This window comes from Diplotaxodon limnothrissa, linkage group LG2, assembly GCF_057381915.1.
Source record: "Diplotaxodon limnothrissa isolate DT_005_m linkage group LG2, D_limnothrissa_male_GT1.1, whole genome shotgun sequence".
In the NCBI taxonomy this organism is placed as follows: domain Eukaryota; kingdom Metazoa; phylum Chordata; class Actinopteri; order Cichliformes; family Cichlidae; genus Diplotaxodon; species Diplotaxodon limnothrissa.
The window spans coordinates 11,345,581-11,372,360 of NC_140597.1; the positions used below are offsets into that span (position 1 = coordinate 11,345,581).

Sequence of the window (26,780 nt, forward strand, 5' to 3'; positions counted from 1 at the left end):
AGGCAATACACCAGACAATTACATCCACGCTCTTTGGTTCTGTCCACCAGTGCAAAAGTTTTGGCGCGAGATATGTGAAGACTTATCAAAATGTCTGAAATGTAACATTCCAACCTCCCCCTTAGTGTGTTTGTTGGGCAGCTTAGATAATGTCACTTCAGAAAAGAATATAGCCCATATGATCTTCACTGCCCTATGCATAGCCAAGAAAACAGTCCTCATGAACTGGAAAAATAAAAATAATCTTAATTCTAACCAATATAGAAATTATCTATTAGATTACATTAGTCTTGACACAGCCTCTGCCACCACATCAGATCAATTGCTCTGGGCCCCTTTTATCAGCTCCATCACCTAGTGGGGGTGGGGGGGTCATAGTTTGGTCCCGCCTTCACTGTTGTGATTGGTGAGGGGGTAGGGACAGGCTTAGGGCGTCGGGGGGTTCCCCGGAGGCATCTTCCTTGGGGGGCTCAACCCGGGGTAGCGGTCACGTCCGGTTGAGGGCTCTGTTGGCTCTCAGGTGACTGTTTCCTCGCGGCTGCGTGCAGCGGGGCTAGGGGAGGGTCTGTGCTGACGGACGTGGGTTACTGACCTGGCAACCTGGCTGCCCCTGGGTGGGTCCGGGATGGGCGTGAGGTTCTGGGGGTGCTCCGTCTCTGGGCGGGGGCCCGGGCCGGGCCTCGGGGGCTCGGGTCCTGGTTGGTGTGTTGCCGGGGTTGTGGGCGGGTGGGTGCATGGGGGCCCGGCCCTGGAGCAGGGTGCCGCCGGTGCATCGAGCCGCCTGGGGGGCTCTTCAACTGGTGGGGGGGGATGGTCACATCTGGCAGGAGCTTTCTTCTCTCAGGAACTCTCTGCAGGAGGGGGAGATACAGGAGAGGTGGAGGAAGATCTCAGCCTGGGCGTTTACCGTCTTATGTAGTCTGGAAGATGTGTGGTTGGTGGGGTGGGTGCAGTTTTCTCTGTGGTGGGGTTGGGTGGACTGTCCAGGGCTCTGTGGAGCCGGGGGGCGCTACTGCACTGGGCCCCGGTCTGATGGGCCTGGGCCCCCCTTCCCTGGCGGGTCGCGGAGGGTGGGAGTGCCTACTGGGGTCAGCGGGGGAGCTGGCCCCAGGGAGGGGTTACCTGCCCCTCCCTTCCTTCCCTCCCCATCTCCAGCTGCCTCCCTCTTCCCGCTCCTCCACAACCACCCACACATGCAGGGCCTTGGAGTGGGGGTATGTCACCAGGGTGCAGAGGAGGCTACCCCCCCCCCTGTCCCCTTCTGGCTGCCTCTGCCTCAATTTTATCCCACATCTTAGACATTCACATTATTCACACTCTCATTACACATACATATAGGATCTTGGGGGTGGGCACAATCACGGAGTCCAAATCACCATCAGGGTGTATACCTCACCCCTGACGTCGTTGCCCACCTCTCAATTTTAAATACACTTAGTCATTGAGGGTTAGCAGGAGGGACTATGCGCTTACCTGCTGCTCCTTGGCAGGTAGCTCCATGCCCTCCTGGGTTTTAATTGCACCTTAGAACACATATGCATCAACACTACAATGAGCGGGTGGAGGGAGGTTTGGAGTCTTCTCCCACCCCCATTCTCTGCGGCCTGCTGGAGCGGGAGGGCTAGTAGGAGGAGTTGGCCGTCCGACTGGGGTGTGGGGCCTCCCTGCTGCTGCGGAGTCGGGGTGGTCTGCCTCTCCCCACCGCAGGGAAAAGGGTAACACCACCTGGGTCTGGGTGCAATTCCCCCCTCCAGGGGCAAGGGTACCTAGACCCGGATTGTAGAGTACGCTTGGGGAGTGTGATTGTGTGTACAGCGTCTCTTTATGTCTGTCTCCACGTTGGTTGAGTGTGGAGTGAGTGCATATGAGAGCATGAGGGTGGGAATGGATGTTTGTGTCTGTGTGTGCCTGTATGTCTGTGTCTATATGTCAGGTTGGGTATCAGACGCCACCTCTCTGGGGACACCTCAGGCCCTCCAAGGTTTGGAGGCCTATCTCCACCCACCACCACTTCCCCTGCCGGTGGCGGACTCCCTCAGGTGTCGGTGTGTTGGTGGTTCTTTGTGTCTGGGGGTGGGCGTCCGGGTACACACCGGCTCACTCCTTGGCGGCCGCTTGTCGGGGCCTGGGGCCTGGGGCTCGCTCGGGCCCCCTTTGGAGGTGGGGTGCCCCCGGCCTCTCGGCCTAGGGCTCGGTCACTCAGGCGCAGCTGGGGGCCGGCGGAGCTCACGGGCGCGTCACTGCAACCCCCCCTGGCTTCTGCTCCGCGGCTGCTGAGTGAGCCCTCATCTGGGACTCTCCTCAGCTCTTACTGGAACAGTGGCGCGGCTGCCCCTCTGTTGGTCTTCCATGGTCTTTTGTGTTCTGGGGGCCTCTGGATGTCTGGAGTTTTGATCTCCTCCATACCCGCTTCACACCCTGGAGGACGGGGCTGAGGCCCCCCCACACTCCCTAGCAGATCATTACATGGAGAAACCTTTGGAATGCAAGCATGCTGATCCACACAGGTATGCACACATGGGTATTCACAGACGCGGACTAAAGCTTTCTTGGCTGCTGCCTCAAAGCACACTGTGCGCTGTCTATCTTGCGTGCTGCACAATATTGTTTATTACTTAGTAAATACTGATATCTATGACTAGCTAGTTTATTGTGATGGTGCTTTGTTTTCTCTATTATTATGTTGCTCTTTGTTGTTTGCTGTCTCCTCTGTTTGTTTGTTTGTTTGTTTGTTTTTTTTTTCTCCATACAGGTGACCCAGGAGTTTTTTTTTTTTTTTTGTCTCTCTTCCCCCCCCTTCTCACCGTCTCTTCTCCCCTTTGGTTTTCTTTCTTTCTCTCCCCCTCTCTCTCTCATTCATTCCCCCTGTCCTATTTATTAAAAAAAAAAAAAAAAAAAAAAATGACAAAGGATGAACTGAAGCTCTGCCATCACGTAATGTCGCATACTGCTGTTTCTGATGTCATTTAGAAAAAGAAGAAAAGAAAAAAAAAGAATGAAAAGTAATAAATACTACAAGTACATTTAAACTGTGCTTTAGTAAAGTTAGACTATGTTATATTACACCACTGGTCGTCTTCATGCCACCTGTTGTTTCCTTTCTGGGCATCCTCCTGCATGGCTAGCATCCAGATTTGGGCCTTCATGTTTTGCATCTAGTTTTGTTTTTTGCAAATTAATTTTTTTTCTTTCAGTCACTGGTTAAGTTTAGGTACCAAAAACTTAACTTAACATATTACAAATCACAAGGATAGGTTTACATTTTGTTAGCTTTAGCTACGAAAACCTGTTTTGTGTGGTTTGAGTTCTTGGTTTTAGGTGTTTGAAATTAGTTTGTTCACCTGTGCACCACTAGAGAAGTGTACAGATTTACCACATCAGCCCAGCCTCTACCCTAAAGCATCATGGGAGCAATTAGTTCGCAAAGTGAAACGTTCCTGCAAACAGAAGCTAATACATCAGCTGTGATGGATTTGTGTCCACGCTCTTCAGAGTTTAAGTGAGACGAACGGCTGTCAGGAAGGGACTACATCAGTCTGAAAACTTAATGATTCGGAGAAAATGGACTTTAATATGCAGAACTTGTCTGCTCCTTAAACACTTCAGAGTCTGAGCGAGCAAAAGACGAACACGTCTGCGCTGACTCTTCCTTTTTAACGCAGTTTGCATGCGAGCATATAGCCGCCGTAATTTGGTTCCCGCCGAAGGCCCGATGCTCTCGGTGTGAGAGGAAGATGGTGACGCGAGTCAGGCGGCCACCCTCGCGAGCTAACTGCTGTTCATTCAGTTCATCTCCCAGAACACTCCACCTGTGCGCTCACAATAAAGGCACCTTTATTTGATCATATTTATGGTTCCATTTAGACGCACACAGGAGCTTTTAAGGTTAAGAGGCCTGTTTTAATTCAGAAAAACTCTGATTACATCCAATCAATGCAACAGTGAAAATACTTTGTACAGTATGAAGCTGATGGGTCTGTTTTTGTGGTGCTTTCATGGTTGTTTTATGTTGTTTCCATGTCTTCTGTGCTTCTTTCATGGTTCTTTGTTGTTGTTTGTTTTTGTGGATATTTTGTGTATTTTTTGGTCTTTCTGTGTGTCTTTGTAGTGATTTTGTTTCTCTTTATCACTGCTTTAGTTTTTTGTGGGCTTTTGATGCTATTAAAACTTGTTTTTTCGCCCTTTGTATATCTTTTGAGTTTTGGACTGTGGGTTTATAATGTTGGCGTTTAGTTTCCTTTTGGATTTTTCTGCTGTTTTAATAGTTGAAGTTGTGACTCTGGTAACGTTATTGTTGTTCTTAAGATGACTTCTAGTCTATGATATAATTTTCTTTAATTTTACTGTCATTAGTCTCCACAGTCTTTCTCAGTTTTCCTTCCCTTCTGTTTTGTCCATCTTTGTTTCGTTCCCCAGTTTAGCTCCTTGTGTGTATTTGTGGACTTGTATTCAGTATCCTGGTTGTTGGGTGTTTTTCTTTGGTCATAAAAATGTGTTTATCTTCATGTCAGCTGCCTCATTGTCCTGCATTCGGGTCTTCTTCACGTCACCACTCCTGACACTTTGTGCTTGTCATGGGATGATTGACTTTCATGAAGAAGGAAACAAAAACTGCATTGTCTTGTCCACTTATGTTCTTCAAATGAAGGACAATCATTCATGCATTCGATAAGAAACCTTTTATTAATAGAAAGCAGCGGATAAATGCTGTTGTTTCTCTTGCTTCGTGAAAAAAAGAACACCTGGAAGTTGTGTTTTTACTTCTGAACTTCTCAAACATCCACGATTATAAACGAGGATGCAGAACGAGAAGGAACAAAAATCACAGCAGAGGTGGCAAAAACACTCACGATGATCACTTAAGTCGAAGCAGCAATAAATGTGTTAAAAATGCTCCAGTTAAAGTTAAAGCACTGATTTAACTTCTTTACTCAAGTAAAAGTGAAGAAGAGTTAACAAGGATTCAGCAGTTATGGGAACCTTAAGGTTGGTATTAGCGGTGCCGCGTGGGAAAAGGAATCGCTTATAAATCAGTGACAATCGTTTCAACTATGAGCTCCATTTTCTTTGTGATCAGGCTTTGACCAGCTGAGCTGTGCTGCTCGTGTTTGTGGATTTAAACAATTGAATTCAACAAGATATGAGACGATGTTACATGAGCTATCGTGGCTGACTGGCAGAGTATCTGTATCGTCTCCTTCAATTCAAGCAGATGTTGTGACATCACTCTGACCATGAACACCACAGCTGCTCAGCACGAGTCTGGCATCGTGCATGACTGCACACTTCTGTTTGGAAAGTGTAAGGAAGAGAAAGTCCAGATCTTTGTGTTGAAATGCAGCAGTTACCAATAAAGTTCAAATACATAAATAAACATGACCACAGGTCAGGTTTAAGGAAGTCCTTTAGAGCAGCAGTGGGGAACTCCAGGCCTCGAGGGCCGGTGTCCTGCAGGTTTTAGATCTCACTCTGGGTCAACACACCTGAATCAAATGAGTAGTTCATTTCCAGGCCTCTGGAGAACTTGAGGACATGCTGAGGTAATTTAGCCATTTAAATCAGCTGTGTTGGATCAAGGACACATCTAAAACCTGCAGGACTCCGGCCCTCGAGGCCTGGAGTTCTCCATCCCTGCTTTAGAGGAGTTGACATGGTCATGATGCTGATTCAAGAACACAGCACAAACTTCAGTTTTTCTTACTCACATAAGAACTTGTTGAAGCTTGTTGGAGCTCTGAGACTGCTGGCCCCTAGTGTGTAAACTGATAACAATAATAATATAATAACCTGAGCTGTAATATTGTTACATTCTCACAGGAGAATTTATAGTAAAGAGTAAACATGATTAACGCTTAGCTGTAAATATGTGATCATAAGTGATTATAGCTGCAATAAGGCGTCATTAAGTTTGTTTTTTTAGTTTTTAATTTGTCTGTCGTGTTTGTTTTAGAATAATCTCAGTGACGTGAGCTTCTACGGTTTGACCTTTAAAGGATGTTAAGCATGAATGACGTCTCTGCTCAGAAGCTGTGTGTTTGGCCTTTTTGACTGAACGCAGCGTGGAAGCACTGTGAAAGTGCAGTGATGCCTCTTTGGTCACGCTGCTGCTGTTTTTGTGAAAGAAGCTGCCAGAGAATCGTTTCTGTTTTATCTGGAAACACTCGAGTCTTTGCGTGTAGAACCAGCTGACTCTCCCTGTCGCCTTAAATCGCCTCGCCGATCGCCGCGAGGGAGTGCGAGACAAGAAAGCCTCTGTGTTAACTTTACTGTTTTGCTATAAAAGCCTCTTTTTCCCGGGATTGTTTCTTAGACCTCGGTGGGATTATAAAAAGTCTATTGACTCCCAACAGTAAAAATAAGCCTTTAAAGTGCCGCGTGAGGAGATGAGCGTGGATCGTTTTTTTATGCGCAATAAAGAGAAAATGGAGGCGTGGATGGGTTTTCTTAACTGAAGGAGTGGCACCTCATGTGTTTATCACATGCTGCACAAACCCCTTCAACAAATTGCATCTTTTAATGCTTTTTTTTTTTTATTTTGACCCTGAGATGTGTGGGATGTTTTTCTGGCACTATGATCATGTGCTCCTGCTCACTGCACAAAGCTGCAGACCTCCACTGGTCAGTGTGGATGGACACATGAGGAGCTTTTATGCTTCTGGACAAATCTGACCTCGTTTGTTTGCACCATCCTTCTGCTTTTATATGTTTAATGACACAAAAAAGTTAAACGCACTAACATAAAACCTCACTTCTGTTTTACCCTCAAGCATCAAACTATATCACTGAAAGAACGAAAACAACATGTTAAAATATCCAAATCTGAATAGTAATCCATGTTTGGAGACGGCGGCACTGCCAAAAGGACAGAAGGCCGAGCTGGAGAGTTTTGTTGGGAGGGACAGCTCAGGATGGAAGTTTGCATGTGTGCAGAGGAGGGATGGTGTTAAAGATGGAGCTGCGAGGCAGAAGGAAGAGCTCAGAGAAGATTTGTGGATGTGGTGAAACAGGACATGCAAAGGGTTGGCGTGACAGAGGAGCATGCTGGGATGATCTACTGTGGCGACCCCTAAAGGGAGAAGTTAGAAGAAGAAGAAAACAAGTCCTTTGGTTTGATTTCTAACCTTTGTCTTTGAGGCTCAGAAAAAGGTGATTAGAGAGACGTAACAGTAACTAGTAAGTTGTTACTGTTGGAGCATTTTTAATGACATCATCACTGAGCTCTGATTAGCAGGTGTCTGTATCTGTGTGATGGTCACACGGTCTGTGGATGCAGACTGATCACTCCGCCCTGTTCTGATGAAGTGTCAACATATAAACCGTTACCAGTGTATAAGTTATGAATCAGATTTTAGTGACTTCCCTGTTAAAATAAAGAATTCATTATCGATTTCTCTTTTTTCCTGAGAACTTATCGAGCATTAAACAGACGGCGGTAAACTCGCATGCAGCAGCAGGAACCCTCTGAGCTCTGACACCTCAAACAGCTGAGCGCTCGCTCTGTAAATATCGAGCTGTGTGTTTAGCAAACCTCGTCTGTGAACACACCGATTCAGTTCACCGCTGATTGCTTTGTTCTGTTTCTGCGAGCGCCTGAAACTCGCGGCGCGCTCTCTTTCCCACCTTGCGGGCCGAAGGCGTCGATGGAAACCTGCAGAGCTACAACCTTGATCCTGCTGGATGTGCTTCCTCTGTGTGTGTCAGAGACAGTTGTTACCTGTTTAGTGTGTGTGAGCAGCGTAAACACACAAACATTCAGTGTTTTTTATTCCACAAACAGGCATTTTACAGGTGAACAGACGATGAGATCAGCTCCACGATTAAGGGAACAGTTCCCCCCCTCTGGTCATTCATTCATTTATTTTCATTCTTTCATTGTTTTTGCCTCTTTGTCTTATTTTTCTCTATTTTGTAGCTTTTTTGTGCATTTGTGGTTGTTTTGTGGACCTTTGTGGTTCTCGTTGGATAATTGACTTTCATGAAGAAACAAATACACGCTGCCTTGTCTTTGCCACTTATAAGACCACACGTACTTGAGAAGGAGAGGTTCACTCCAAAATCACATCTACATATTTTGCCTCTGGGCTGCAGCGTTGTTTATCCAACACAGTCGTGTTTGACTTGCTTAGCTTTGCCAAACTGACTTTCCTTAACTACAGTGAAAGTAAATGGCGCTTGTATCCGTAGAAGAGCCCAAAGAATACACTTGAAAAACATGTGGTTACTCGAGAACATCCACAAGGCTGTGAGCAGTCTCAAACAGAAACAGACTGATCTGTGTGTGTAACCCTCCACCTCTGCTCAGCGATGGAGATGTCCTGCTTTACTCTCTGAGGGGAGGCGTGGTACATGTGGACAGGGGATGTGCAGTCTTTCTAATGTCCAGCAGGGGGCGACTCCTCTGGTCAGTCTTCCTTTTGGTCTCAGTCGCTGATTTTAGGGGAGAAAGGATGAAACAGCAGAGTGTGATTTAGGGCGGAGCTACAAGTCGCTTACACTCGTTTCGACCGTAACATCCAACTTTAAAACACCAGCATAGCAACAGCTCCATAGCAACCCATTAACCAATGGATGATGTCACAATGGCGTGTGTGCATGTGCAGTAACTGTGTGTGTGTGTGTGTCTCAGAAGAAGAGGTGCAGGTATACTTGCATTAACACATTAACTCCTCCCCCTCTTCTTCAGGTGGAGGACGAAGCAGAACCTGGACTACTGCTTCTTGATGATGTACGCTCAGTCTAAAGGAACCTACTACGTCCAGGTAAAGAGAAACAGAAGAAGAAGAAGCTCGGCGAGCAGCCGCTGGTCTTTCTCTCTGTCTGTGGTTATTTTTAAGCATTTCGGTCGTTTCATGTGTTTGTGCCAAAATCCTGGGGGTGGGGCCAAAGATAAATGAATGAAGCTGACAGTTGAGATAAATTGTTCATTCCGCTTCACGTCAGAGTGAACGCTGCGTGTTTATCGGTGGATTTTCTGGTAAATGATTCATTGCTGTGTGGTGAATAAAAATTATGCTCACTGCTGGATCTTTCCTTTAAAACTAGTCTGCTTTTGGAAAAGCAGGATTAAGGAGAAGGGGGCGTGCTCAGAAATGATCAGGATCATGTAAGTGTAAATTCAGATGACACGTCCTCGTGTGTTTGCAGAGCTCCTGGGAGGACTTTGATCTCCTTTTTGCTTTTTCACAACTCTAATCATTTTGCATATTTTCACTCTTTACTCCGTATTTTGGTCTTTAGGTTTAATTTTTCGTTAGATTTTGGTTGATTTGGCGTCTGTGGCTGTGATGTCTGGTTTGGAGACGGAGGCCGAGGTCACATTTTCACAGGGAGTGAGCATCGTGGAGGGGAACAGAAACGTGTCCATCACAGGGACAGCTCAGAGTCAGAGAGGTTGAGATTGTTTGCACATGTGCAGAGGAGGGAGGATGGGTCAACTGGAGAAAGGAGAAAAAGAGGAAAAGCTCAGAGGAGATTCATGGATGCAGTGAAGGAGGACATGCAGAGGGGGATGCTGGGATGGGAGGAGATGCAGATGACCCGCTATGGCCCCCCCCCTAAAGGGAGCAGCTGGAAGAAGAGTCTGTGGTCATTTCAGGTTGCATCTTTTTGTCTGTTTTAGTTCATTTTTCGTCGTCTGGTCACATTTGGGTCAGGCTGTCACAGAGCCTTTGTTCCCTTTAAAGATGAAAAGAAGAAGGACTCGTCCCTCGTCCTCCTCCTCGACATGTGGGACAGAAAGGCGTTTATCTGAATAAACAGGAAATGAGAGGAAGTGATCTTTAGCTCACCTGCTTCCTCGCGACCTGCAGACAACCCGGCGTCCTCCAGAGGTCTTAAAAACACCTCATAAACATATATGAAATTAAACAGCCTGACCCGACCGGCTTCACACTGAAGCCGGTGTTGCATTCAGGTGCGTCTCACCAGCTCATGAATTAAAAGCGTCCCGTGTCACGTCCTGCTTCTGATATTTTCTCTCATGCTAATAAAAATTAAATGAAACCTAAAAGCGCAGGCTTCATGTCTTTGGCTCTGCCGTCCGCTTCGTTACGCTCGCTAACCTTTAATTATCTGAGCTCGTTGATGATAAAGCTGCTGATGCGGAGCAGCAGAGGAGAAGTGCAGCGTTTAAAAGCACACCAAACTATCCTACATTTCCCGGCCCTTTAATCTCCTTGTCCTTCTTCTTCTCCCTTCTTTTTGTTCTTCTCTTTCATTTCTTATTCATAATGGTTCCTCCCTGGATTCTTCTTCTTCTTCCTTCTCCTCTTTACTTATTTTTCCTCTTTCTGGCTTCTGTTCTTCTTCTTCACGGCTTCTTCTGTTTTGATCTTTTGTTCTGTTCAGAGCATCAGATCACACTTTCAGAAGCTCTGTTTGACTTTTCGGCTCTCAGGGCTTTTATTTTGAATGTGGATCATATTCTCTTGGTCACTTCTCACTTCCTGCCCTCCTCATCCTCACCTGACGAGGCTTGCTTGTGATCGTGGTGAATTTATTGAGTGTTTTGAGTGTTAGTTTAAAATAATCGGTGTAAAAACTAAAGAAAAATGCACACTTTTTACTGCTTAAAGGTGACGTCTGTGAAATGCTGTTGAAATGTTGTTTATTCAAAGCCTGATTGTTCCTGAATGTGGCTGAATTATAAAACCAGCCTACTTCGGCGTTCGAATGTCAACCAAAGAGCAACTGAACGAAAATACAGAAAGTGACGACCAATAGATGTGAAACCATCACAAAGACGAATAAATTCCACTGAAATGATGAAAGATGACATTTTCCTCAAAGACGCAGCAGAATACCTGAAGACAGGTGATGTCAGAGGTCGAGGCCGGCGGGAGGTGTTTGTGACAAGCAAATAAAATCTGCATTTTCCAGCATTTTCGGACAGAATGGCGAGCAGGAAGCTCTACAGATGGATGTGGCGCTCTGTGCGCTGGGCTGTTGTGAGCCGCAGACTTGAACGCTGGTCTGCCTGCCGGAGCTGAGCCCGGTTATTTTTCTGGCTACTTTCCTGTGATGGAGCAGTCTCGCCGACATCATCTCAGCCGGGGGCGGCGGAGCTTCGGCTGCTCCCACACGAAGCTTTCTGACAGGAACACGGAGCCGACACGCTGTTTTGACACCTAAATTCTCTCTGAACTTTGCAGAGTTTTCGCTGTCTGCACGGAGCAGCGGTGAGGCGAGGGGGTGGAGGAGGTAATTACTCTGTCGACTCCCCCGGGGACGAAACGGGAAGACGTGTGTCAGGAGGCTGGCGTTTGTGGAGCGTCTTCTGCTGGTTTGAGATCAGGAGCAGAAATGTTGAGTCTGGCTTCTCTGCTGAAGTCTTACTGATTCCGTCGCTGAGACGAGGCGAGAGGCGGAAACCCTGTTAAAGTTTGCATGTGCATCGATTTCTTAATAACAATAAAAACTCTTGAGTTTTTATTGACATTTTTCTCACAGTCTGATGGTTTTTGGAGCCACCGTTTGTCTTTTACCGGTTTATGTTTGCATCTTTGAACTGTGACTGACTTTTAATGCTACAAACCTCCAGAGAGTTCCTCTGGCTCTGTGCTCCGTGATGTCCTGAACAGGTTTATGGATGTTTATCTGTGTTATAAGTAATAAAAAAGCAAGATCCAGACTTCTTGTGAAAATGTCTGATTGGAGGGTTTTAAATGATCTGCCTCTTGCTTCCACCTCACCTCTCCCTCTGTTCCCCTCTTGCTTCTTCACATTCAGCACATTTATTTTGATCTTCATCTGAGGAGTTCATTGAGGCGGTTTTTCATTTTGGCATTTCGTGCGTGTTAACGTTAAGCAGGCTTTTGTTTTTTGTTTTGGAGGGCACACACACACACACAAACAGTTAAAGGAGGAAACTAAACTGTGTCTTTCTCTCTATCTCTCTCTCTCTGTTGCAGTTAGAGGACGATATAGTCGCTCGCCCAAACTTCTTCACCACCATGAAGAACTTTGCGCTGCAGCAGCCGTCGGAGGACTGGATGATCCTGGAGTTCTCTCAGCTCGGCTTCATCGGTGAGTCACAGCGCTCGGCTCCATCAAGGGTGGAGGAGACACCCCCCCCTCCCCAGATGGCAGAGGAGCAGAGAGGAGGGTCTGTTGTTCATTCAATGGTCATCTCTGAGAACTTCCCGGTGTTGTCTCCTTTAGCTTCTGAAGGGACAGCAAACAGGTGAACAAACACCTGAAACACAGCGTGCAGTTACAAACGCACGGTCAGCACAGCGCACAAAGTGTGTCGCTGCCAAACGCCTTCGACAGCCAAGCTTTCTGTGAGTTAGCTGGCTTGATAAAACGTACGACCTCAGTCAGAGCTGATGGGTGGTGATCCTCTCGCTCTGCCAGGCTTCAGTCACACAGGCTCAGCGACTGGTTGGCAGACACAGGGGAACCACTAGAGCGATGTACCCTGGCTGTTATCTGGATCAGGTTATCGTTGCGTTACTTTATGTAAATACATAAATTTTTCATGACCCCCAAGGTTTTTATTTTTATCGCAAAGCACTTTGACTTTTACATGTGCTGTATAAATAAATGACACTTACCTACTAGGGAAAAAGGTCTGTTCTCCAACCGATTGGGGAGTGGTTGGTGGAGGTTGCTCTGTGCTGCCTACTCCAGTCAGAGACATTATCAAAGGAACTGTTCATAAAGATTTATAAGTAGCATAAAAATCAGCAATAGAGCACTGATGAAGTAGTGTCTAATCCTCTGCTTTCACTGGTTAATGTGCTTCCTGTTTTAGTCAGTTTTCCGTTTGTGACATGATGTCTGTACATTGGAGCGCTGAGACATTGCAGGCTAGTTCAGGTCTGCCTGTCCCCATAAACAGTCGACAGACATGAGTGCTGCGTTAATCAGTGATGTAGAACAAAGTGCTGCATGAGTCTATGGTTAAAATGTGATTGTAGGCTAAAGTGCTTTGAGTGGTCAGTAAGATTAGAAAAAAACCATAAATGCAAATGCATTACATCTTTAAAAAGGCTCTCAGCCTTCCACTTACTCTCGTTTCTTTAATATTTTAAACTTATAAGTTGTAATTAGCACTGATGGATGCTTTTTATTTTCAATAATCGTAGTTTCTCATCCTGGGCTGACATGCCGGGCTCTCCTCGTCCTCCGCCTTCGTCCTTCTTTTTCTTTTGCCATTTTTCTGTTTCAGCTCTGATGCCAGTCCTTTTCTTTGTTTTGAGTCATAGTCTCGAGGGAAATGCATTCACCACCTCGCTGCCCAAACCTCCGTTTTTTTCCATAAGCCGTGTCACTCTAAATAAAAAGCCGTGCCTTCTGTTTCTCTGTCGTCAGCCAGGTTTGCTTCAGTTGCAAAATCCTCTTTCGCTTCTCTCTCAGGCCAGATTCACACGTAGGTGTTACAGGCCTGATGTTGTGGGGGTGTCTTTGCTTACACGTCATCATATTTAGGTTTAATTAGCCATTAGCGTGATCCAGACTAGCTGACTGCTAAATTTTATTCCTGTACCCAAGAACAAGAACTAGCTCATTCTCTCAGGACATCCACCCCTGAGAGGATGAGAATATCGTGATTTGAGTTTGATTTGAACAGCGCTTGCATTTTAAAAGTTAAACTTTTCTCAGCTTTTTAAATGGAGGAAAGCACAGCGACGGTTCTGCAGTTCAGCACAGCAGCATGTGACATCACCATGATCAAAACAGCTGGCTGGAAAACTCTGGGGCATGAAGAACAGACGCTCTGATGACGGACAAGAGGAGACGGCGACTATATAAACATAAGCAAGAGGAAGTGGAAACAGCTGAGAGAACAAAACTCAGCTGAACTAAATCAAAGAAAAAGACACAGGGGAGGACAAGTGAAAGCAGAGTACAAGGAACAACTGACTTTCAAAATAAAGCAGGAAGAATGATAACCAAATTGGGAAAACACATGAATGGACTTAATACTGGAGGAATGACACAGTAGGATGAAGCACTGAGTGTCAAACAGTCGGCTCGGTGGCCAGAATCAGCCCATCAAAGAGTCTTAATTCGGCCGACTGGACAACTGTGGAAAAAGTGAAGGAGGGATTAGATTTTTACAGCGTCTCATACTATACTGGCATTTCCATCGCCATTCAGACACCACCAAAGTAAAGAAGTAACAGATTTCTGCTACAGTTGATTAGTTACCTCAGGGATTAAATGTGTAATTAAACGTTTTTAGATTGAGAGAACGACTTTGACTCATCTGGCCCATTTAAGCTCAAAGTGGGCAGCATGTGGCCCACAAAGTAAAACAAGTCTGACACTCTGGTCTCCGGGGCCGGTGTCCCTGCAGGTTTTAGATCTCACCCTGGGTCAACACACCTGAATCACATGATTAGTCATTACCAGGCCTCTGGAAAACTTCAAGACATGTTGAGAAGGTAATTTATCCATTTAAATCAGCTGTGATGGATCAAGGACACATCTAAAACCTGCAGGACACCAGCCCTCGTGGACTGGGATTGGGGACCCCTGCTCTAAAGCAACCAGGAACTAGGAACAGACTAAATACACTAAAGAACAGGCCAGAAAGATGCAAAGCTCACAAATACGACCCAGGACACGACAGCTGAATCCAGCTGAGTCCGCGGTAACGGGAAACGCTCGTGCCGGTTGTCCTGCTGAGCTTGCTGAGAACATGAATGCCAGAATATCACTGCATATTTTTTGCAGTCTCATCTCAACTTTTTCCCACCAGATCGGGATGATGTCAGCGAAGAGCGATGACATCGTGCCGTGTCATCGTGCGATGACATTGTGGAGAAAGACTTTATCAAGATATAAAAGTGATGGAAAACTGATATCAGGGAAAACTGAATCTGAGCTTGAAGAGTGGCTACTGTTGGGTTTTGAAAAGAGACACGGATGTGAGCAACGCTTTTGGCCACGCTGACCTCGTTTTATTTTTGTCTGAATTTACAGAGATTTGCTTTAAGTCTCTCCTGATTTCTTTTCAGAGCAAACATTTTAAATTATTTTGGCAGGAAAAGTTAAAATTCCAGTCAGTGTAAACATCAGTGATCTGTAGCTCAAAACCATGACGTGGAAGCTTAAGTCATATCTGTGTAAACCGATAAAGAGCCAGTCTGAAGTTTCCAGCAATAAACAATAAATATTTAGCTTTGGTTTTTGCAGACCAGTGTAATTAATACTGATTCATACATATTCACACATATATAAGAACAAAAGTTGCCAGAGAGCACATTTCAGGGATTGAGTGGCCAGACAATGGAGGCCGGACATTTCCACACCTTCTAAGCTTCACGACTGAGGCGATGATGGAAGCAGTGAGGTTCGCTGCCTCTGACAGGATGTGAAGTTTCCATCTGACTCATGAATTAAATCCAGCAGATTAATTGAGGCATCAGCCTGCATCTGATCTGCCTTCTAATTATTCTGTCAGGTCTAATCAATGAATTCTTCCTGGATCCAATCAGCTGTCGGCGGCACGTGGAACACCGGCGTTATTCGCCTGGAACCAGAGTCAGGATTTATCCTCAGAACTGTTTCCAGCGCTGACAGATAAGCCGATGTAACAGAACCTGAAATCGCGAGATCAGAGGTTTCGTCACGTTAACACGCTCTGTAATTAAATCCTGAAGCTGCTACCTACTAATCGTGTATTTGTGCTGAAAGTTCAGACCTTCAGTGCCCAAAAAGTAAACTCTCCTTCCTAACCAGAGCCGCCGTTAATTTGCTTCGACTGATGGTTGATCAGGACTGAAACAGCTGCTGAGAATAATCCATGTGTGATTTAATGTGATAAATTCCCACGGCCCTCGCAGCTCAAAGAGCACGGAAAACCTGAAAGTAAATTTATATTATTAAAAACAATTAACACAAAGAAAAAACACCTAGAAATAAGGACTTCCATGGAGATTTATATCAAAAGACCTGACACATAAATTAATTTCAAGAAAATCAAACCCAAGCTCAGTCTTTCCAAACCAACATAAATACATAAAAATACAGCTGAGGTGGACTGAGGTAGAAGGTCGATCCATAATTATCTTTATCCAGATCCAAAATCATCATAACTCACTGAATTTTTACCAGGTTTTCTGAGTCGGGTGTTTTCAAATGCTGCACATTAAAATAGGAATAAACAACATGCTCACCCCATGTGGACAGTATCTGTGACAGTTATAATGTTAAATTGAATATTACAGTTCTAAATCCTGAGCAAGATGGTGACAAACGCATGTTTGACCAGTCAAAAACATTACAAAGCAAAGCGTCGTGAGGATGCCAGTGTCAGGCAGATGCTGCGGACAGTGACCCAGAAAAATGAAACCAGTCCTCAACTGGTTGGCAAGTGGTTGCCGGGTGAAACTGGTCGCACAGAGTGTGCTACACTGAAAACATCCTTTTGATTACTTTGGTCATTAGTAGATTCCCACAGGGAAGACCAGCTTGTCTGAAAACACGCTGAGCGGTAGTGAAACCTTCAAAGTAAAAGCATAATTTTTACATTGAAGACAAAGGGTTGCCTTTTCAGGCATCACATGTTTCACCGAAGCCCAGCGAGTATCTGGTGAATGTTTGCAGATGGCCACCTTTCCTGACTCACTGAAAAGGGAGTTTTCCTTACCACTGTCACCAAGTGCTTGCTCATAGGGGTTTATGTCATTGTTGGGGTCTTCTCTGTATTATTATATGGGCTTTATCTTACAGTATAAAGCACCTTGAGGCAGGGCTGTTCATATAACGATGTATATCGGATGACAATATAAAAACGTCTATCGTTTCCTATTATGCTATCGTTTGTTTCGTGGTGTCATAAAATAAACTGTTTACAGCAATATTTTTCATCGTTTTGATGGTCACTGTAGTGGCTATATTAATTAAAGTTCTCTCTTTCTCTTATATTTAATATAACCACACTATGGGCGGACAAGTGCCTGTTTTTACATGTTTTTGTTAGCAACGATAAAACGGTAAAACCATCGCGCGGCTCCGCTGTCCGCTTGTTTGTTTTCCACGTAAACCTTTCACAATAAAGCTCAAGATCCTGTTGAGACTTTTCAAAATAAACTGAATCACATGAAAGAGTATGCAGAGAGTTTACGGATGAGAAGCAAAAAACGAGCCGTCAGGTGCTAAAAAATAAACCTTTAGACTCAAACTTTAAGAGAAAATGGTGGCCGTTACAACTTAAGTCTAAAAATGTATCGTTTCATACATCAGTTAAAACACTCGAATCCAGGAAAAGGACGCCCAGCTGGAAAAACTAAACGCAAGTCGAGCTGCCCGAGATTCACAGAATTTACAGAAAATATTACATTTTTGTGATTTATATCGTTGTCAGGACGATAAATGTCTTATATCGGGATATGAGATTTTTGTCATATCGCACAGCCCTACCTTGAGGTGACTGTTGTTGTCGTTGTCAGTGTCTTCCATACAAACACACTCCAAACCACTTTGCAACCAGTTTCTCAGAGTCCATGACAACAACCTGTAGCAGCCACTCATCAACGAGTTGGAGAATGCTCATTTTTCCCTAGCAACCACAGGTTACCACGGGTCACGGGCCCATCTTCAGGCCTGCGTGACTGATTTCGTAGCAGCTCCCAGCAAACACTCACAACAGTTCAGGGAAGACAATTTTTTCCTTAATAGCTGATGGTTGTCAGGCAGTTACCACATGGTCTCTGAGGACTGTGTGACTGAGGACTTAATTACAGACACTGTGGGTAAATTTTTCCTACATTACGTCTATGTACAGGGACCAGCATAAAAAATTTCTCCTGATGTTTCTGTTTCTGCTGCAGTCCTTTTTTTTCTGGTTCGGATGCAGACGTCTTCATTCTCAGTGGAGAGGAAGACATTATGTTCATGAACAGCTCCACGTGAAGTGTTTGGGTATTGCTGAATGTGACTTTACAGAAACTGCTTGTTGACCACAGCTGGCTCTATGTCAGATTCTTTCTTTTGACTTAGGTATCTAATAAAAAATATCAGCAACATCACACAGCTGCACAAAACTTTTATTCCCATCTCGCATTTTGCAGCTGCATCCTCATTGTTGCATCATTGTTCTTCTATTGACCCCGAGTATTTATGATGCTGTGCAGCGTTTGGTTCTGTTTTTACTTCATGTGACAGAAGGTTATCAGCAAGAGTGAAAGGGCAGGTTTACAAGATGGTAATGAGACCTGCTCTGATGGATGTTTTGGAGATGATGGAGGCTGGGCTGGAGATGTTAACATGCTCACTGGGAGTGAGCAGGATGGACAGGATTAGAAATGTGTCCATAAGAGGGACAGCTCAGGAAGAGTGGATATACTGGAGCTGCCTGGCAGGAAGAAAAGAGGAAGACCTCAGAGAAGATTCATGGATGCAATGAAGGAGGATGTGTGAAAGAGGAGGATGCTGGGATAGGAGGAGGTGGAGACAGATCATCCACTGTGGTGAAACCTGAAAGGAGCAGCTGAAAGAAGAAGAAGAGGAAGAGTTCTGCTTTTGGGTCCTCTCCACATTAAGCTTGAAACATTGACAGATTCCTTCATGAGTCCGGTTAAGAAATGCTGATGCGCAGTGAAAGTGGATTTGTACACGTGTCGGCGAGTCTGAACGTTTCTCAGGAAGCGCGATACAGCTCGGTACAAAAAGCTGGCAGGCTTTGCTGAAGCCTTCAAAGTGAGCCGTATTGTTTTGATGTGTTAAATCCTCTCGCTCTTACTGTCCCCCATTTTAATACAAAGCCTCGGGACTAAATTGCTTCGCAGGATCTCTGGAGGAACGTCAGTATTTATCCAGACAGATCCATCTCCACGGAGACGCTCTGCAGTCATCGGAACGCCGCCTCGTCTCCGCTTCAGGTGCAGCTTCTCCATCAAAAGAAATTAAACATTTTTACTTGTGAATTATTGATTGTGCTAACTGCAGAGCAGAAAACAATCAATTATCATTATGTGTGTTATGAAACCCAGAGGGACGCAGGAAACAATCCAAACGGATTTATGTTCTTGGCTCAACAGGAGCGTCAAAGTTTTCTGATGAAAATCTCTTTAACGCTGTTATTTAAGAGTGGAGCGTGCTGTAGGTGAGGGTACACTCACGTCGCTGTGTGTCTGCGCTGCACGGGGACATCATTAAGCGAAATCCTCAGATGTAATCCTGCTGCTGCGGGAGGCTGATGAAACTGTTGCTTTGTGGGTCGTGTGACAGTGAAGTTAATGAAGGGGTGAGAGTCACTCTGTGCCTTCATCACACGGCCTTTGTTCTCTTTAAAGAGGAAAAACTGTGTTGGGCAACAGAAGGTGATGAAGAGCATCCAGCTCAGGGACACGCTCGCATCAGCCTCTGATAATAATGGAAATAATGAAGGTGATTAACACATTAAACCAAACAAGTGCAATAATTATTTAAAATTAAAACACGATGCGGTTCAGAAAGTGTCTGCATGATTTTTGGCTCCGTGTGCCACTACATTTAGTTTGAAATTGTTATTTATTTATTTATGTATTTATTTATAATGTATGAATAACAGAGAATAAGCTGATATGATGTGCTTTCATTATTTCGGCAGGTGTCTGTGGGCGTTCGGTAAAAGCACATCAACACAATGCGCTCACTAAACTTCTTGGCTGTGAAAGTAAAAAAAGTTTCTATTCAAATTTAATTTATGCCTCAGGTCTTAAAAAGACATCATCAGAGTTTGGAGGATTTTGAATATTTTAAAGCTTTTAGAAGCCCAAACTTTTCATGTAGCATCTGCCACAGGAACACCAAGACGGACCGTTTCTTTGAAATATTTTCTCACGTTATAACAGATTTTAATCATGTGCTCAACAATTGGATCTCCGGACAGGTTTTACAGTTTTCGTCATACTTGCTTTGCTTAAATTCTTTCCTCATATCCGCAAAAACAATTATCGTCTGATTAGTTACGGCTGATGTGATGAGCTCTTTTAGGGTTCAAAGATAAAATAAATTTAAAAAATTGAAATGATTATTTCTTCTATAAAGGTAAAAAAGAATATCCAAAGTAACACCTTGCTAAAGTATGAATTAACTGTGATTAAACACAGTTTCACTGCCGTTCCCAGGCCAGATCACTGCTGGATCACAAAATCGCTTAAGTAGAAACTGTGTGACAAAGTAAAGCAGACTAAGAGATCTCAAAAAGCAGCACATCATGCCACACTCTAAAGAAACAGCTGAGAAACAAAGTCTCTGACATCTATCAGTCTGGAAAGGGTTACAGAGCCATTTCTAATGCTTTGGGTTTCCAGTGATCTACAGCGAGAGACATTATCCACACATGGAGAAAACCTGGAACGCGATGAAGCTCCCCAGGAGCAGCCGGTCTTATTCCAACTATTCCAAGAGCGCTCGACTCATCCAGGAGGTCAGAGAAGAACCCAGAACAACACTGAAGCACTGCAGGCCTCACTCGGCTCAGATAAGGTCAGAGGTCATGACTCCACCATGAGAAAGAGACAAAAATGGCCTCCATGGGAGAGTCCAAGGAAAAAAATCACTGCTGAGCAAGAAGATCACGAAGGCTCGTTTCACATCTGCCAAAAACATCTGGATGATCGCCGAGACTTCTGGGAAGATATTCTGTGGACTGACGAGACTGATGAGACCTGGAAGGTTTGAGTCCCGTTACATCTGCATCAAACTAACAGCATTTCATAGAAAGATGACAGCGACAGTCAGACATGGTGGTGGTAGTGTGATGGTCTGGGCTGCTCTGCCGCTTCAGGACGACTTAAATTCTGTCACAAATCTGAATAAATGCCAGTAACCATTACACCAAACCAAGCTATCATTACTGTAAACTTCACATGAAATTAGCCTGTTTATTTCTATGGGGACTTGCTCATGCTGCTGCTTCCTCTAGTGGACGTTAGAGGCACTGCAGTCACTAACCAGCAACATCCAGCACTGAGAGCTGAGGCTACTATCTGCCAGTGTTTAGAAAAAACAAAACAGGAAATAGTTTGGTGTTAGATTTGTTTGGAAATCTTGAGATTGATGTCGGTGTTTTAACAGCATGCCGCTGTGTGTTGAGATGCTCCAGAATAAATCAAAGCAGAAGAAGAAATGAAGCAGAATGAGAGGCAGAAGCAGTCGGCGGTGATGGGAGGAGGGAGGATTTGGAGCTGGTGTTTCTAACATTTCCTGCAGCAGTCTGTTTGTTTTCTGAATGAATCGGTTACAGGGTTCACCTGTCTTTAACGGATTTTGGCAGCGTTTCGCCTCCTGCTCCTGCTGGCTCGTTCGAAATTTGATTTGATGGAGAAATGATAGCGAGGGCTACAGAAGTAGAAAGAGGGAGGGAGGTGAATGCAGAGGGAGGCGTGTGTGATGGAGAACAGCATGAGTCTCATCTCTGAGGTGGATGATGTTGATTTCACACCTGGATGTTTGTGCTCATCTCTGACTGTCTGAGCATCACAGACCTCCTCCTCCTCCTCCTCCTCTTCGTACCTCCGGGCCTCCCTCTGGTCCTCGGCTGCGACCTTACGAATCCTCCCTGACCCTGAGTCGCCTGTGAGCAGCGGCTGCTTTAATAAATTCATCAGGGTGAAGCTGACTCACTGAATTAAATCAGACGGAGGGAGAGCTGTGGCGCTGCGGGGCTGCTCTCTAATTCAACTGTTTGAATTTGGGTTTTGCATTTGCTAAGTTTAGCCTCTCTTCAGCCTCGTTCACATCTGCAGGGGGCAGTTTTTTTTCCGATGCCTCGTCAAACATCCGACCCTCCAGAGGTTCAACTGTCCAAATGTATCAGGGCGGAGTAGAAGGGGCAGGAGCATGGCAGAGCTCTCTGCTGGCCTTTTAATTCGCCCTCGTCATTGTTTCAGTCTCTGGAGACTGTGCGGCTCACTTTCTGACCTTTCATTTGTGGAGAAGGTTTCCTTTAGCTCGGCCTGACTCTGCAGAGAAAACAACAGAAACAAGCAGACTGAAGAGCTGAGTGACGAGAAGTTATTTCAGGCAGCTGGATGAACTGGACAGTGGCAGTGGCATAAAGCTCCAGCTCCCCTCACGCAGCGAGGTGAAGTAAAAATGTGATAAATCTGAAGGATAAGCAGCCCTGCTGCACTATTCTAACATGCCTTCAGATTTCAGGAGCAGCTGAACAGAAACTAACAAGATAATTATTGAAAATAAACCAATCAGCAATCATCAGGCAGAGAGAGTGAGGCTGCTTTAATTTTGACTAGCACAGCTATTCGTCTGTAGGCAGCAACTAGTCCACCAGATACCAAAAAGTAACCAAAAGGAACAGCAAATAAGCAATGATTCCAGTTTTTATTTTAACTGGTATGTCACATTTAGAGTTGTGGTCAGCATTTTGCATCTACTCATCAACAGCATGAATATCGTTTTAATTTGGGCTTTTAGTGAGCTCTTGGAATGGCTCTTTTTCCAGGGTGGAAGGATTATACAGCAGCATGTTTAATGATTTGAGAAAATACAAAAGAAATTCGTTTTTTTTTTTTTAAGTCATTGATGATGAATGCTGTGCAATCACTCCACCCTGGAAAAAGAACCATTCAAACCTTAAAAACCCCAAATAATTTCCATGTTTCTCATGTGTTTAATGTGTTTACGGGGTCTCTGTGGTTCGTATTAGCTTTGCGTTGACCCAAGTCATAAAGAATTCGGGGAAAGGAGGAGTTGCACTTTTTACTTAAGTTGCTTTCAAAAGTTTCATTTTGTAGTTGTGGAAATACTTCTTTGTTATGACCACTCCAACTTTAACACACAAAATACTACCTACAGCAATACACAACCCAACGCATCTCTCAAATAAATGAAGGAGTCTCTGTATGTCAGCCTGTTTTTTGCCTTTGTAAAGCACTTGGTGACTTGCATTTCTGAAGACCACTGGAAGAGTGTTCACATTCAGGTCATTTCAATTATATTTTGATTTCATTATGCAGCCCTTTAGTGCAAAATGCAAAATTGTAAAATATTGATGGAAGGTTCCCACAGCTACAAAAAATTAGTCTGGAATATTCTTATAGATCAAGAAAATAAGACTGTTCTGATAGATTCAAGAAAGAGCTAGAATGTTCTCATAGATCTAAAAAAAAAAAAAAAAAAAGAGCCTAGAATGTTCTCAAAAAAGAACCTTGTAACATTCTCCTAGTAACAAAAAGAGCTAGATTGTTCTATTTAAGAAAGAGCCTAGAATGTTTTCATAGATTCAAAATGTCTGTTACTTGAAACACTGTGAAATCTGTTTATTAGTAAACCAACTAACAGAACAAATTGAATTTGTTGGTATTTGTCATGGTCGGCTGTGTGGCAGGCAGGCAGGAGTGGTGGACCCAAAATGCAGGATTCTCAGGACACGAGGTTTAAACAGAAAATGCAGCTTTATTGCTGGAGCAGAACATCAAGATAAAATAAAACTCACAAAAGCAAACAAAACTCTAAAAAGAGATGCAGGAGGACTGGAAATCCTAAACACGCAGCAAGTGAGGGTGAACAGACGTTAACGATGCGACACCGAGTAGGGGAAGACACAGACACTAAATACAAGAGGTGAACGGAGCAAAGAGGAAACAGCTGGGAGACACGGCTGACGTTGATTACACTGACGAGACAGGGAGAGCACAAAGCTGAACGCACTGACAAAGGGCACAGACCTACAAAATAAAACAGGAAGCACACGCCAGACAGAGACAGACTCGTAAACAGGCATAATGACGTCATGGACAAACAGAGGGACATACGGGCAGAGAAGACTAAGCACAGGCAACCTAAACCAAACATAAGGGCAAGATAACAAAACCTAAACCAGAAATAATCATCATCAACATCATCATCAGATAACTAAAGAATCAGAATATAATTGTAATCAAAACAGTATCACCAGAGAATAACTAATCCATAATGCAAAATAAACCAAAACATAAGAAACTCAAAATACTGGGTCGACCCGACCCAGGACCGTGACAGTATTAAGTTTTCCGGCATGAGTCCCCACACTATTAGCAAAATGAGTGAAAAACAAAATGGACCGAATAACTGGGAGGATCCGCTGAAATTCTTAAAACAAATATGACAAATGTCTTGTTTTAGCTGCCTCAGCTAAGGTAGATCATTATCTGCAATGGGAGTACTTTTACTTCTGTATGTATTTCTTTTTTCTTGTTTTCATACTTTTTTAATTCGTAAAGGAATATTTTTAGTTTGTAGTTTTGATTCTCGTGCTAAAAATAAAGAATCTGAATACTTCCTCTGGGCATAGGAAAACAGAGCAGCAGTATGAAATATAAGTATGGCACTGATGAATGACAATAAAGGTCACTGCTCCATCTTGATGTGTCGCCGCTGTTGTGACCTCTCACTTCTGACTTTCTTGCTGCTGGATGACGGGAATCAGAGCTTTTATACTGTCCCAGAATCTCACCAGCAAACTGTTTCTGAATCACTGCATCTTTTCACTAACATGCTTTTTGAGTGCAGCTCTGTTGGGGAGCTCATTGCTTATCTAAATATCTGAGTGTAAGTCAAAGAGTTCGATGAACCAAAATGCATGAAGGGCTTGCACTGAGCTGTGCTTCTCTCTGTGCAGGTAAGATGTTTAAGTCTTTGGACCTGTCGCTCATCGTGGAGTTCATGCTGATGTTCTACAAAGACAAACCCATCGACTGGCTGCTGGACCACATCATGTGGGTCAAAGTGTGCAACCCTGAGAAGGATGCGGTGAGTGGATCCAACAGAAATCATCAAAAACAGAGGAGATCAATACTGAATGAAGGGTTTACCATGATATCTACTGTATATAACACAATATCAGCCAGAAAAACAAAAAAACTCATACTTTTAACCATTCTGTCAGCTGCCAAACCTCTCACATGTGCATCAGTATGATAACAGCAACACTTTGAAGTCTTTTCATCGATGAAGGCTTCAGATTGTTATTGGCCCTGACAATTTTCCAACTTTCCGGAGCTTCATATGAGGCTGTTTTGTTTCTGAGTGGCACCTGTGTCACACTGTTAAGCACATCATGTGTTAGCGATCCGGTAGTGGGGCATATTGGTGGCGAACAAGTGACTGATGTGTTTTTGCTGCCTTTGTGTGATTTTCAGTCAGAATGTAAAATCAGCTTTGGCGTTACAAAGAGTGTGTGCAGTGTTTCAGCTCAGTCTCCTGGAAAAAAGTGAAAAAGTCACAGTTTGATTTGCTTCTGTCGATGGACACAAATTCCTGACTGAGAAACAGAACTTTGAACAAAGTGGCAACAGTTTATTTGAACTCAAAGCTGGTTTTCAAAACCGAAACCTTTCCAGTGGTAATTAATAACACAGTTAAAGTGTGAAATTCAAACTGTGCTCACATGAATTTTTGGAAATAAATGAATATATCCTGAGGAGGAGGAGGAGGGGTGTCAGTGGGATTAGTCAGAAGGCTTAGTTTTACTTTGTTTTCATTGGCTGATTACTTTTTACTAACGGGTTAAACATTATCTGGGTTAAAAAAAATACTCCTTCACAACAGTTAATGACGCTTTGTATTTTAGATTTCTCCTTTCTTTATGGTTTGTTTTGTTTTATTACAGTTTAGTTAACTTTTAGTTGTAATGTACTAAGGGCAAAGTTCAAACTAAAAGTGGTTAACGTCTCCTCAGTGAATACTGGAGCGTACCTGTTCCCTCGTTCCTTACTAACAGCAGGGTGAGTCGTGCTTCCAGCCTGAGAGTAAGCGGTTTAACGTGACAGCGTTCGTACTGCAGGGCTGCTGCACGGATGCTTTGTAGTTGAAGATTTGGGAGGATTGTGTGTTTGTAAATATCCCTGTTTGCATCTCCCCCCTCTCTGTCTTTCAGAAACACTGTGACAGGCAGAAAGCCAACCTGAGGATTCGCTTTAAGCCGTCGCTCTTCCAGCATGTCGGCACCCACTCGTCCCTGGCTGGAAAGATTCAGAAACTCAAGGTAATGACTGAGCATCTCTCTGAGCGCAGCTGTATTTATATCACGGCGGGAAATGTGCCGCTCTGTGAGCCTCGTGTTCCCGAAGACGACCACAAACACCTATTAGCAGCAGACACACGGAAACATCCATGAATATAAAAACTTATCAGGAACGTTTTTCCAGCTTGTCTTCCTGTTCCTCCCGTCACAAAACTGCTGTTATCTGCATAAACACAAATCCATATTAACTGCTTACCTTCAAAATAAAACCAGAACCTCACAAATGTGAAGCATAAATTCAGAAATTCCTCCATGAATCGTGACGTAGTTACTGCAGTCGTTCAGCAGCCTCACTTTAATACAGGAACATAACCAGAAAACAACCAGCTGGCAACCAGTCGAGCGTCCCAATGATTTCTTTTTGTCCTTTTTGCAGCATGGTTAACATCCTGATTTTGCTCTTATTACCGAATCAACTCATAACTTTACTGGAATTGAGCTACAACCTAATTTCCAGCCCCATCCAAATTTCTTAAAATATTTATTTTCGAATAAAGGATTCGTCTCAAAAAGGACAGAAATAAGTCAATAAATCAAAACAAAACAATCGAATCCCGTTGTGCCTGCAGTCTGCTGCAGTCTGCTGCAGTGCACCAGCTGACCCTTTAAGAAGAGTTTGGCACAAACGTCCTGTGAATGTTGATCTTTGATTTGTTGTCACGTCTGTTTTGGGGAATCTCAGGTAGACTCAGTATTTAGTATTTTAGTATTTAGTATTTATTTATTTATTGTCATTGTCAAGAACAATGAAATTGCGTTTGGGGCTTCCATACAACCCCAAAAAAAGAAGAAAATAATAAATACCCCTTAAAACCCA

At 44.1% G+C, this 26,780-nt stretch overlaps 1 protein-coding gene across 1 annotated transcript in view; it reads left to right on the forward strand.

The window, feature by feature from the left end:
• Positions 1–26,780, forward strand: part of mgat4b (alpha-1,3-mannosyl-glycoprotein 4-beta-N-acetylglucosaminyltransferase B) — a 138,982-nt gene that overhangs the window by 95,529 nt on the left and 16,673 nt on the right. Inside the window, exons 8-11 of the mRNA XM_085360731.1 lie at positions 8,684–8,759; positions 11,910–12,024; positions 24,560–24,690; positions 25,817–25,924. Of these exons, the coding sequence (XP_085216857.1) occupies positions 8,684–8,759; positions 11,910–12,024; positions 24,560–24,690; positions 25,817–25,924 (430 nt within the window). The remainder of the gene's footprint in view (positions 1–8,683; positions 8,760–11,909; positions 12,025–24,559; positions 24,691–25,816; positions 25,925–26,780) is intronic.